This window comes from Melospiza melodia, chromosome 18, assembly GCF_035770615.1.
Source record: "Melospiza melodia melodia isolate bMelMel2 chromosome 18, bMelMel2.pri, whole genome shotgun sequence".
Taxonomy (NCBI): Eukaryota; Metazoa; Chordata; class Aves; order Passeriformes; family Passerellidae; genus Melospiza; species Melospiza melodia.
In genome coordinates this window covers 16,233,111-16,246,796 of record NC_086211.1, presented here as the reverse complement: position 1 = coordinate 16,246,796, position 13,686 = coordinate 16,233,111, and the positions used below count along the sequence as shown (strand labels likewise).

The 13,686-nt window shown below is 46.1% G+C and overlaps 1 protein-coding gene across 3 annotated transcripts in view; it reads left to right on the top strand.

Moving 5' to 3' along the window:
* IFT140 (intraflagellar transport 140) overlaps nucleotides 1-13,686 on the top strand; it is an 83,215-nt gene that overhangs the window by 67,441 nt on the left and 2,088 nt on the right. For all 3 annotated transcript variants that reach the window (XM_063171353.1, XM_063171354.1, XM_063171355.1), the window contains 10 exons: nucleotides 6,888-7,065; nucleotides 9,247-9,437; nucleotides 10,470-10,565; nucleotides 10,915-11,047; nucleotides 11,137-11,280; nucleotides 11,656-11,784; nucleotides 11,979-12,161; nucleotides 12,852-13,058; nucleotides 13,219-13,431; nucleotides 13,511-13,677. In XM_063171353.1, the coding sequence (XP_063027423.1) occupies nucleotides 6,888-7,065; nucleotides 9,247-9,437; nucleotides 10,470-10,565; nucleotides 10,915-11,047; nucleotides 11,137-11,280; nucleotides 11,656-11,784; nucleotides 11,979-12,161; nucleotides 12,852-13,058; nucleotides 13,219-13,431; nucleotides 13,511-13,677 (1,641 nt within the window). The remainder of the gene's footprint in view (nucleotides 1-6,887; nucleotides 7,066-9,246; nucleotides 9,438-10,469; nucleotides 10,566-10,914; nucleotides 11,048-11,136; nucleotides 11,281-11,655; nucleotides 11,785-11,978; nucleotides 12,162-12,851; nucleotides 13,059-13,218; nucleotides 13,432-13,510; nucleotides 13,678-13,686) is intronic.

The window sequence follows — 13,686 nt, the reverse complement described above, 5'->3', positions numbered from 1 at the left end:
CAAACATTAACAGGATGCGTTTCCTGAAAGGAAAAAACTATGGAGACTTCTAAAGTTGTCCCTCCTCCCCTCGGAGGGCCCCCTTCCCGCCTCACGCCTCCTCCCTCCCCTCGCCGCTGCCCCCAGCAGGGCTGCCGGGAGCTGCAGCGCCTCGGGGAGCCTGGGGAGCACGGCAGAGCTCCTCGGGAAAAGGAGAGAAGGAAATCCCAGCTTCAGCCCTCGGGCCATCAGCTCTGTGGAAGCGGATCGAGGAGAGGGATTTTGAAATACCTTTTACTAGAAGCAAAACATGATTGGGGTTCGCTGCTGGATAGCGCGACGGAAGCTCTGCGGGGCTGCGCTGATGTCCGCGTCTCTCTGCACCATAGGAGGGACCGTGACAGATAAATAAGAAGTATAAAATCTCGAGACTCTCAACCCGGTAACAACCCAATCTGGGGGTGTCTGCAAAGGCAGAGGGCAAGTGTTGGGGCGTGAGTGAGGTTGGGACTCAGCGCATGGCGAGCCCAAGGCCCGGCGTGCTGGGCGCCGTGAGGGCTCCGCAGAGCCTCGAGGGAGGCTGCCCGCCCCGCTCGGTGCCCAGGCCGTGCAGGCCCCGCTGCTGTGTGGGATCCTGCTGACAGCTCGGTACGGGCTGCACTGCCACAGGGCGGGTGGCTTCTCTGATAAACCCGTTAACGAGAGTTCTGCGGGCATTCCAAACTGTTCTTGAACTTGGATGTTTCCAGAGCGGTCTTGCCCAGACTGGCGCTCCATACGGCTCTTTGCTGTTCCCATCGGCTGCCTCGGCAGCACCGGGAGGAGGACAGAGATTCTGGTGGGCACTGCCCTGCAGCCGGGTGGTACTGCCTGGGGTTATGCCCCTCCTGAGCTGAGCCTGGCACAGTGTTCAGGCTGCACAAACACCGCACGAGTGTAGCATTGCCTCGTACACACTGCACTCAAGGCACCGCATCCGCTCAGCTCTGAGACTGGCACTGACCTGCCTTGCCGGGCACCACCACACCTGAGGGGCTGGCACAGGATTTCACATCAGTAATCAGTCCATTAGATTACAAACTGATTTAATTTTATAGTGCCTCCATCTTACCAAGACAAGAGGCTTTGCCCCTAACCAACTGATCTGCCCTGACCCAATACACAGAAAGAAACTGGTCTGAAATTTTTTGCAAGGCAACATTTTCTTTTCAAGAGTTGGTGAGAGAAGGGGAGGAATTCCAATAAAGCTGATATGCTCCTATAAATAGTTTTCAGGTACTGAAGTTGAATGTACTAGCCTGGCTATGAACTCAGTCCTCCTCTGTGTGCTCTGATAGTTTTTAATCTTTTAAACAAATTAAATACTTTGAGCATCTTCATCCCTTGAGAGCACTGTAGCATCTTTGGTTTCTCTTTTTCTCTGTGACTGATCATGTTTCTGTACATTTCTGGTTTTAGAACTTCCAGTATAAGCACACCAGTGTTTGCCATTCTTCAAATAAATTTTCTACCAGCAATGACTGTTTTTGCATATTTTAAAACCCTTGTTATTATTATTCTGTGTTTATTTTGAGCCAGGCATTCAGCAGCAAGGCAGATGATGTTTACATGTAGATAATGCCAGGAGAGATTTACCTTTAGGCTTCTGCCTCCCCCCATTTGATTTTTGTGATTTGATGACGTCTGAGTGTGTATTTTCAGGGGGGTCCAAGCTTCCTTCTCATGTAACAATAAAAACAATAGCAATTATATTTTACAAAGGCTGAACAAATCAGTCTAGTCATAGAATCATAAAGGTTGGAAAAGATCAAGTCCAACCACAAACTCATGTCCCCAAATGCTACATCCACACAGCTTTTAAATCATTCCAGGGATGGTGACTCCACCACTGCCCTGGGCAGCTGTGCCAGTGCCCAACCACTCTTTCCATGAAGAAATTTTCCCTAAAATCCAATTTAAATAGTATGGGAATCCTGATCCTTAATAAAAAACTGCCTTAGTGAATGCTTCTTTGCTGGCAAACAGGCAGCAGGATGTGCATTTCGCAGCACTCACAGCATTCTGTGGGGCACAGGGGTTTGTGTCATACAAGCCACATGGAGCAATCTCTTGGTGTTGGTTTGATGAGGGTAAGCTTGGAACAAAGCTGTGTATTCAGTGGGATATTATAGATCCATTATGTGAAGCTGCTTTATCAAAATTATATGTTTCATTCAGGGAAGAGTTTTTAGGAGTAGCCTCATCAGCTTTCAGTGTTTGGATCATACATGAAAAATGCTTGACTTTTCTTAGAGTAGCTCATATAATATCATTAACACTATCAAGAGTCTTGTTGAACTGTTACAACTTTTCATGTATTACTTGAATTTCTTGTTGTCTTTTAGCCCCACAGAAGGTTATAACCAGGATCCCATAAAGGCATTTCATTTTAAAAGCATCAAACCTAATTTAGCTACATCAGCTAAAACCTCATTTTCTCAAGTCCTTAGAGTTTTCCAGTGGAAGACATCCCTGCCCATGGCAGGGGTTTGGAAAAAGATGTTCTGTGATTATCTAGAATATAACATTATAGGATGCAACAATAATTTGTTATATATAATGTGTTTTTTATAGGGTCCAGTTTGACAAAGTGGGACCCAAATTGAAAAGAGATTTTTTTTTTATCCTGATCAATGTTCATATTCCAAATATAGTCCATTAAATAAAGGGAGAAAAGGTTTTTCAGTGAGATGCTTCAGACATAAAAATCTCCAGCCCTTCTAAATAATATTCCATTTTTTCTTTAAACTTCAGTGCTTTAGGCAATGAAAAATATATGGGAACAGAAGGGTTTGTGAGGACTGTGGATGTTCCACAGAAAAACAGATGTGAAAGGTCAGATACAAAGCAAAGAAACTTTCATCAAATATGTGGTAAGATTTGTGTCCACTCTTTAAGAGGCATCAGTGTGTGCTTCCCCAGTGCCTGGTGCTGTGGATGTGGCCTGGAGCAGGGTGTCCCTCCCTGGTGGGAGCCTGGGGCTCCCAGGCTGCTGGGGATGCCTTCCCATGGCTCTGCTCCCACTGCTGCTGTGCCTGGGCTTCGTTACATTTCCAACTTCAGCTGATGAAGTACAGATGTGAGAGGCTTTTCAGGGGGGTGAAAAGAGGAGGAGGGGAAGAACAGGAAATTCCTGGAGTCACAGTTGGGGGCAGGGAAAAATATTACTTGGCATTTTTATATGGACAGCAGGGCCAGGCCTGGAAAGTAGAGTTGCTGCCTTTTAGGGATGCATGGAGAGATTCAGCTTTCTTACTGCACTGGCAGCTGTTGGGAGATAAACTGTGGTTTTCCCTGGGATTTAAGTGAACCTGTTCTGCACCTCCTGTTTTTTGTTGCTTCACCAGACCCACATCCATCTGCCCACATTTCTGAGGGGCAGCATAACTTGCCCTGGTGCTGGAGGTGTGTGCCTGCCAGGGGAGGTTGTGCATCTCGTGGCTGAGGTTGGTGTTTGTGAAATGAAGAGAGAAATGGAAGTGGATTGTGGGTGCTGCCAGGATCCCCTCCCCTTTCCTCTCCATGTACCTCATCTGAGCACTGACCCTCTTGTGAAGGATGTGTCTACTGGAAAGAACCAGTGTCTGCTGCAGGTCCATGGGGACCATGGCTGTTGTTCTTGCCTGTGCAGCTGCTAAGCAAACCGAGTGGGGTGTGGGAACTGCTCTGGGCAGAGCAAGGCTGGATTCCTTGGGTAAAACACTCCTTCAGGGGTTTCGGCAGGGTGGAAGCAGGAGAAGGAATGGTCAGAGGGAGTCAGTGGTCTCACCTGCCACGGGTTCTTGTGCTAGTGAGCTGCTCTGATCACGTCTCTCAGAATCTTAGAATCATGGAATGGTTTGGGTTGAAAAGGACGTTGAGGACCATCTAGCACCAACCCTCTGCCATGGGCAGGGACACCTTTCTTTGCTGTCCCTCTCATCTCTTGCTGTGGTCTCTGTGCTGGGTGAGTCCATGCAAGATGTGCTCTGCTGTGAACAGTCCCAAATTCAGTGTCTTTGGTGCAGTTTGAGCCTGGTGTGCTTATCCTCTGCCCAGCCAGGGTGGGAGAAGGCAGTGTCTGCTGGAATAAATCCAACTGCAAAGCACATTGACTGCAGATGTTTCTCCCTCTGTGTTTGTTGCTGCCTGCAGCATATCCATGGCTCAAGACTCTCAGGTTCATTTTGCAAATGGTTTGGAGTGTAGGAGAAAGAGTTGGGATGGCAGAACTCGAGCTCCTCAGGGCAGAGGTACCTGGGTGCCTGTGTGGCCCACAGGCAGGTGTGTGGGGCAAGAGCTCCCAAAGAGGAGTCCTAGGGGCAGGAGCTCCTGCTGAATTTTGACATTGGCAGGAGATGTTGCCATCCAGGAAAGCATAAAACAGGTGAGAGATGATGAGCAACATCTCCTAAATCCTGCTATGACTCTCTGCACGCTGTTATCTTCTAACTTGCTACTTTAAAATACACTGTGTAGTCTGTTTCCTCTCAAAAGTTTCCACTCCCTGTACTCTAAATAAGAATCTCATCTGCTCGCCTGTTTGAGCCCATGAACTCTCATCTTCCTGCATGGAGGGAGTTGAGAGCTGTCAGAGCTCTGAAAAAGAAAGACTTTGATTTCCTTTCAGAAACTCACTGTTAGTCAGCTTGACAAAGCCCAGCACAGACGTGTGTTCCTTCACCCCAAGCCAACTGGCTGTTGGCAGCTTCTTCTGGCACACTGCAGAGCTTGGGAAATGCACTTCTCCTCAAGTCTTGTGAAGAACAGCTGTGCCCAGGCACAGCCTCGAGCAGCTTTTCCTAAGGACAGAACTCAGATGGCTGTGTTGGTCAAAGCCAGGTGACCATAACTAACATCATGTTGATCATGTCAATGTTGTTTAAAGGTGTTTTTCCAACTTTTCCCAATTCCAGATAGAGATAGTGTCTGGATTAAAAGAGAAAACTGTTCCAACTTTTCAGAAATTAGGAATGTTACATCTGATGACACAAGGCAGCATTTTTGTATTGAGTGGTATTGGTTTCTGTCAGGCCCTTCCAGGTCTGAAATGACCATGCTTTATTTCAATATTCCTTTAGACTCCTTGGCTGGGGAGCTTGGACATGTGGGAGAAGAGCATGAGGAGGCTATGCTTGAATAGCACTCAGTTGTAAGAAACGCGGCACTCAGACATGCATTTTTGCTTTTCTAAACCAGAAACACTTTTGATCTTTCTGAAATTTGTCCCTGATTTAACATTTTCATTCCTTTCTTATTTTTTCCATACTGTTTGTCTCAGTGAAGTCTGTACTACTTATATTGATTAATACCCGAAACCTTCATGTGAGTTGCACTGCAAGTAAAAGATGCTCTAAAATTCTTAACTAAATTACGCAAAGAATTTTTCCTGTGCCTTTTCTTAGTGTATGAGCACGTCATGGCTCACCTGTTCCACTGTTTCCCAGTTGGTCACTTTCTCCTGTGTATGCAGGGCTTTCTCACAGCCACTGGAAACAGAAAAACATTTTAATCATAGGAAAACTGGAAGGGAATTTGTTGGCTGGTCATAAAGTGTCATTCTATTCTATTCTATTGTTTTCTTATTTTTTCCTTGCTTTTAGAATTTAGATCTTTCCTTTGTGCTGTGTTGGTGCCTGAGAACTGCACAGACTGTACCACTGCTGAGGGTGACATTGAAAAAAACCTTATTTTGAATGCTCATGGGTTTTATTAGTCAAACGTACTGCATGAAATTTTGAAGAGTCTCAAAAGTGAATAGAATCTGTGAAAATATTTGCTTGTCCCACTCTGTGATGGTCAGTTCTGTTGTGCTCCTTCTGCTAAGCAATTCCGCCAACCATTCCAGCTGGGAGCATGGTCCTCAGCCCATCCTGCTTTACCTGGGCAGGGGACTTTGCAGTGTTAACTCCAAGCTCATAGCCCTGAGTTCTTGTTCTGAGCATTACAAAGCTTTTCTTTTTCTCTGTTTTATGCAAGTTTTAAATTAGAACATGGTTGTTAGGTAATTTTTCTACACATCATTCCCTATAACTGGGTACAACAATTGTACTCCCAGTAGTTGTTCAGTATTTAAACTACTCCAGACTGTAACAGGAGATTTCCAGTGTAGGTTAAAACGTTTTTGTAATTTAAATTTTGATTTCTGAACATCAGTGTGGGAGTTGTGACTGTCTACAGGTTGCAGCTACAGCAGGATAGGCACATGATAAATGTTTATATACATGCAAACATGGACTGGTTTGGGTTGGAAGGGACCTTAAAGACCATTTAGTTCTACCCACTCCTGCTTTGGGCAGAGATGCCCACCATTCCCAGGTTGCTCCAAGTCCCATCCAAACTGGCCTTGAACGTTTCCAGGGATGGGGCAGCCACAGCTGCTCTGGGCAACCTGTGCCAGGGCCTCCCCACCCTCATAGGAAAGAATTTCTTCCAATCTGAATCACCCCTTTTGCAATTTAAAGCAATTCCCCCTTGTCCTGTCCCTCCAGGCCCTCATCCCAACTCCCTCTCCAGCTCTCCTGGAGCTCCTTTAGGCACTGGAAGATGCTCTTAAGTTCTCCTCAGAGCCTTCTCTTCTCCAGGCTGAACATCCCCAACTCTCTCAGCCTGTCTCCAGAGTAGATGTGTAATTGCTGTTGTTTAGACATTGGTGTAAATCAAAGTCCACAATATTTCCTTAAGGTTGGGGTCAGTTAGCTCAAGAAGTGACCTTTGTGTGTGAGCCTGCTTCTGTTCCTCTTTGATCTTGGCACAGCTGGAGTCTCTGTTACAGTCACCCCATTGCCAATGTACTGATGGTTTCCCCTTTCACACTCTCCCTCCTCACACCTCACTTGCCTTCCAGGTGACACAATAACAGCTCTCCTTTTCTCTCCTGTTTCCTGCAGTGAGGCTGTCTGGGAGAACATGGCTCGCATGTGTGTGAAGACTCAGAGGCTTGATGTTGCCAAAATTTGCCTGGGGCACATGGGTCATGCCAGAGGAGCCAAGGCACTGCGGGAGGCTGAGCAAGAGCCAGAGCAGAAGGCCAGGGTGGCTGTGCTGGCCATCCAGCTGGGCATGCTGGTAAATCCCACAGCCAAGCTGTGAATGGTTTCTATCAGACTCTGAAAAATCACTCAGTGAAAGAAACTGCTGACTAAAGGAAACATATTTTAAAGATTGTTTTTTGTGTGAAACATTTAACAAAAATCTGCTTTTTTGGGGCATAAGCCTCTTCCAAGCTAGGTTTCACTGGATTTAAAAAAGGCTGTATTTTATTATAGTTAAAATGTTTCAACAAACATGTTTTAAGCTCTGATATGGAGCTCTGATATTTAAGTTCTGGTATGGAACGCAAGTTCCAATTTGAACTTATTTGTTTCTAGAGTGAAAGGCTAGAGCTGTGTGCTGTCACAGAGTGAGGGCTGACCTGAGGTTGTTGAAGGAGTTTAGGGAAAATAGACTTTTCCTGTAGGGCTGGAGAGCTCTGGTCAGTCACATTCATTGCCTGTACTGTCCCAGGGATGCCTAGTCACCCAGATTTCTATCCTGACTTCTCCCACTGTGTGAGCAGGAACTTGGCTGCATCCAGCTCAGACAGAGGACAAGATCTGGTGGTTCCACCACCTGGAGCCCAACCTGGCAGCAGATACACCCCAGTGTGGACCTTGTGTCTCATGCCTGTCTTCATTCCCCTTGACTGCCAATAGAACTGAGATCTAAGCTGAATTTGAGGCCAGAATTGTCATATGGATTGAAAATTGACTGATGTTGGTTAGAGAGGAATTAGTATTCGACTAATTTAATACCTTTAGCAATGATCCATAAGAAAGCCAGAAATTTTTCATTTGGGAACCGTAAGAGATCCAGACATATGATCTGTCAGAGGGAAAAACTGAAAAAGAATTTATGAAATAACCCACAGTCTATAGGAAATACTGAATTAGATAAAAAATAGCAAGGTGCTATGACAGCAAAAATCACTTTGGGGCCATGTTTGAGGAGATGCCAAATCCTGGGGCCTGGATTTGGTAACTCCTATCTGTGTATTCAGGGCAGCTACAGCTGGAATGATGACCTCCAGGCTTTAAGTATCTCATTACAGAAAAAATAGTTGATGAACTGGAAAAGCTTCAGACAAAACCAATGCAAATTTCTCAGCTCTTAGAAAGATTTCACAGAAAAGGAAGTCTTGAAAATGGTCAAATAATTAAAATTTGGCTTGAAAAGGTATTTAGTAATCTATAGTTACCTGATGAGTATGAGAGAAAGAAAGAGACAGAGAGGAACTATTCTGAGTAAAAGGTAAGGAAAAAAGGAAAATTTAAACTAAATGTTTGTAAAGGCTTCCTGGCATAGAAAACTATGAGGCTGAAAAGTGTCAGCACTGCTTCTCTTGGATATTTAGATCTGTTTGGAGAGGTGGAAGGTAACTGCAGCAAAACAAACGCAGTTCTACTGCTTTTTTCCATCTTGTACAGAGTCTTAGGGCAGGCATCTTCCTTTTCCACTTTCTGTGCTTTTTTAAATTTGAAACAATAAGAGACAAAAAGCATTTTTCTGTCTTGGACAGATAATCTTAATTTACTAAATATAGTGTTCAGCTGGACAGCAGTTGGGTGGAGCAGGAAAGTGCTCCTTCCACAGGAGTTAGAACCTCTCAGAGAATAAAAATAATAGTTCCAAATTTGCCCGCCCTTGCGTCAGCACCAGCAAAACCCTCCTGTTCTAATTCTGCAATAAATTACTAACATTTATTCCCAGGAATGGAGCTCAGTTGTCCACAAACAGCATTGCTACCTCTGAGATCTGCTGGGAGGCCACAGGGGTTCCCTGGCTTGCAACACCTTAATTCTCAAACCCTGAGTGCCAGGATCCTCTCCTAAGCCCCACCCCTGGGTGGGCAGCATGATCGGTAGCTGTACCCCCACCTAAGCATGTCTCCATTTTTGGTGATTCACACTCCTGATGACAGTATTTGATCATTGATGACTTGCTTGGGTCACTCCCCTCCCTCTCAGGCAATCCTGTACAATAAATGTCAGGATCTGAATGCTTTCCTTATAAAAATAAGGACCATCCTGTTTCCGAAAAGCATGCTATCCTAGGCCATGTATATTTAGTTGGTTAAACCCTGTGACCGATCGATTGTTGCTTTAATTGCATTGCAATGCCCTGCACTAATAAACTGCTCCGAGAATGCCGGCGTGGCTGACATGCAGCGTGGTCAGGGCTGACGGCATCTTGGGTGTTCCTCTCCCCCAGGAGGACGCAGAGCGGCTGTACAAGGATTGCAGACGCTATGACCTCTTGAACAAGTTCTACCAGGCCTCCAACCAGTGGCAGAAAGCCATCGAGACGGCCGAGGCTCACGACCGGGTTCACCTGCGCACCACCCACTACAACTACGCCAAGCACCTGGAGGCAACCGGGCAGCAGAGCCTGGCACTCACCCAGTAAGCAGCAGCTGGGCGTAAGCTGGGGGGCTGGGAGCCTCTTTCTCCTGTGAAGATGGGTGAAGGAGGATGTTTGATCATGACCAGTAAAAATTAATTAAAGTCTTTTCCTGTTTCTGGTGCCTTCTATCTCATAGAGTGAAAGCATTCCCAGTGAAACCTCCCAGCACCCTCCCATGCAAATAATGTGTAGTGTCTTAAAAAGTCAAGAGTCTGTCTGGGCCAGCAGAGAAAACCCACTCATATCCAGTCCTATGTTTGTCTCTGGAAGACCACTGCCATCTTTTCCTTCCTTTTCCATGAAAAAAACCAATTATTTGCCTTTCCCCGAGAGTCCCAGACACAAATGCTGGAGCAGAATTGAGTTTGATTTGGTTGCTTCTGGTGGCTGATCCTCTCCTGTGACTGCCAAGTCCCATGACAAGTTAGGGGAGAGTATTTTTGATGTCTTGTATTTCTTGTTTGAGATCTTGTTTTTATATGAGTTTTCCAATATGAAAAGTTCCCATCATCATCATCATCATCCAATAAGGTCAATTCTGTTCAGAATCACAGCAGAACTCTGCTGTGCTCAGGCAGACCCACTGCTGGCCATGGTGGGCAGTGGGGTTAGGAGATGTGGGTGCTGGGGAAGGGCAGTGACCTCTCAGCAGTGGCAGAGGCTGATGCTGCAGTGGGTACAATGTGGAGCCTGGGCCATTTGTGACCTGTCCCGACAGGTGGGGTGGGCTTGATGCTTGGGGAACTTTCTGGAATACTTCTTTGGGCCATCACTGGCACTTTTAAAGTATTTTGTGTGCTGTGAATATCACTCCTCCCTGATTCCAAGTGCCTGGCAGTACCATTGAACTTTTAATTTTTGATGGTGCTGGTGGTGCTGGTGGACTGCAACTGGTCGTACAGTGAACTTACACAGCTGAAGCAGTTGTTGCCAGTGTTGTCTGTTGTTTGGCTGGCAAACAAGATTAAATAGATTAATAGAGAGCTAATAAGGAGGCTGTCATCTCACATCTAATATGTTCTTCTCTACAGCTATGAAAAGTCAGACACACACAGGTTTGAGGTACCTCGAATGCTCTCTGAAGACTTACAAGCACTGGAGAACTACATCAACAAGATGAAAGACAAGTCAGTGCTATGCTTGTTCCTTCTACATGGGCTGTCAGATCTGACATACAATTTGTGATGAGTGCAAGGATGACAGAGTGTGAATCTTCTCAGTCTCATTCAGCCCCTGCCTTATCCACTATGACCCTCCAACAGCTTTTCAGGTTTACGCTGCACTTGCATAGTAACTGCCACATTGTTATCCAGGCTGACTTCTGGTATAGTGCAGATCTTGGGAGTGTCACACTTGGGTTGGGGTAAATCATGAACACACTAAGAAGTGTGTTAAGTCTTTAGTTCAAGCTCTCTAGCAGTGACAAACAGCATCTGTCATTTCTCATTGCTGCAGTTAATATTGTTGCTTTTCCAGGAGCCTGTGGAAGTGGTGGGCACAGTACTTGGAGAGCCAGTCAGACATGGAGTCCGCATTAAAATACTATGAACTGGCTCAGGATTATTTTTCCCTAGTCCGTGTTCACTGCTTTCAAGGTAACATTGAGAAGGTAAGGCAGCCTGCTTCCACCTGCTTCCAGAGCTCTCAGTCCTGGGAGGAGCATGGACATGAAGTAAAGCTGTACAATTCCCTCTGCAGGCTGCTGAAATAGCAAATGAAACGGGGAATGGGGCAGCCTCCTATCACCTGGCACGCCAGTACGAGAGTCAGGAGGACATCAAGCAGGCCGTGCACTTCTACAGCCGGGCCCAGGCGTTCAACAACGCCATCCGCTTGTGCAAGGTACGCCGAGAGGCGCCGTGTGCCCGCACCAGCACAGCCTTCTGCCCTCTGGGAGTACAGCGTGTTTGTGCCTGTTGTGTCCCATGAGACACTGCCTGCTCTTGAACAGCCCATGATGAAGCTGCTCCTGGTTTCTGCTAAAGGTGGATCAATAAAGCCTTGGTGGTTTGGAAATGTATTTTCTTAAACAGCTCATCAGAAAATCCCTGAAAGAAATAATCATAAAGCTGAAGATCACTTGGGTTGTAGAGGTTTTACACAGAAGGGGGTGAGAGTTTGGAACTATGGGACAGCATAAAGATACAGGCTTGTCAGAAATTGGAATTACGAAATTTTTGTGTGCACACTCAGAGCCAAACCTTTGCTTCTGAACAGGCGAATAATTTAAATGATCAGCTGATGAACCTGGCTCTCCTGAGCTCACCAGAAGACATGATAGAGGCAGCCTGCTATTATGAGGAAAAGGGGGATCAAATGGACAGAGCTGTTATGTTATACCACAAGGTAAATGTTTTTTAGTAAAAACTCCCACACTTTACTCTGAAGCAGTTCCTACAGCAGAGGAATTGTAAATCCGCTGTGGTCCTGCTTATTTGTAATTTCTTCATGGTGAGTAATTCTTTATTAAGCCAGGGTGTCCGTGAACTGGCTCTGTAGTGCTCATTCTAGTCTTTGAAGCCTCATTCCTAATTTTGCAGGCAGGACACTTCTCCAAAGCCCTGGAGCTGGCCTTCGCCACGCAGCAGTTCGGGGCCCTGCAGCTCATTGCTGAGGACCTGGATGAGAAATCCGACCCAGCCCTGCTCGCCCGCTGCTCCGGCTTCTTCATTGAACATGCTCAGTATGAGAAGGCAATGGAGCTGCTGCTCACAGCCAAGAAGGTGAGCTGAGCCCTCTGCTCCCCTCTGCACAGGTAAAGGAGCACAACAGGTGTGTACCTGCACACAGCCATTCATCTGTGCAGATAAACAGATACAAGAGACATTTGTAAAGTTTCAAGATTCCTCCTAAGCCAGTGATTCAGAGGCACTGGCAGCTCAGCCTTGCCAAAATGCTGGGCACCAGACCGTTCTGTGCTCCCTCCTCTTTAACAAGCTCCTATGGCTGGCTTTCTTCTACACTTTGCAAGGGTACCATAGCCCTTTTCTGGACTACAAGCTTTTGTATAGCCTACTCAGAATTTGTTCCTATATGGGAAGTACCAAAATATTTAACAAAATTTTTCAATTTATTTGTATTTGCTGGAAATGTTACTATTGATCGTGCCTAACAAACCTGACTTTTATGTCTCTGAAAACCTCATGTTCAGCATCAAAATGGCTGAATCTTTATGGCACACTTGTGTGAGAGCAGTGTTGTCATGGAAGAACAAACATGTTCTTCTTAGCAAACAAATGGGACAGTGTGTGCCTGAACAGGGGCTGATGTTGACATGTAACTACAGCCCAGTTCCAGACAGAGCATCCTCAGATACTTGTGTTTCTAGCGGATTTCTGTAGGTTACTCCACAAGCAAATGTGAGGTATCATGGTAGTGTTTACAACATCTCATTATTCTCTTGCTCCCATCAGTACCACGAAGCTCTGCAGCTCTGCCTGGAGCAGAATCTAATCATCACCGAGGAGCTGGCTGAGAAGATGACAGTCTCCAAGGAATCCCAGGATCTCTCTGAGGAGTCCCGGAGAGAGCTGCTGGAGCAAATTGCTGACTGCTGCATGAGACAAGGGAACTACCACATTGCCACCAAGAAATACACACAAGCAGGAAACAAATTAAAGGTCAGCCTGGAGAGCCTCAAAACGAGGGTGTTTTGAAAAGTAAACCTTGAAGCAGACTTCCTACAGTAGCTACCCAGATGAAACTTCTGAGCCATCTTGATGGTGTTTTTGCATTTTGTATTTTCCCTCTCTCCCTCTGTGCCACTCTTTCCCTTGCCAGGCTATGAGGGCATTACTGAAATCTGGAGATACTGAGAAAATTATCTTCTTTGCGGGAGTTTCCAGACAGAGAGAAATTTATATCATGGCAGCCAACTACCTGCAGTCACTGGATTGGCGCAAGGACGCAAAGATTATTGCGAATATCATCAGCTTCTACACCAAAGGAGGAGCCCTTGACCTCCTGGCAGGTTTCTATGATGCATGTGCTCAGGTACTGCCCTTTCTATGGCTGCTGAAGGTGTTTGGTTTATTGGCTCTGGAGCAAGACCATCTGCTCTCTCCTCTTGCAGGTAGAAATCGATGAGTATCAGAACTATGAAAAAGCCTACAGAGCACTGGCAGAAGCATACAAGTGCCTTTCCAAAGCAAAGGCCAGAAGCCCTGTGGAACAAGAAAGCAAACTTGGTCAACTGCAGAGCAGGATGAGTCTGATGAAGCGGTTCATCCATGCTCAGAGGTGAGCTGC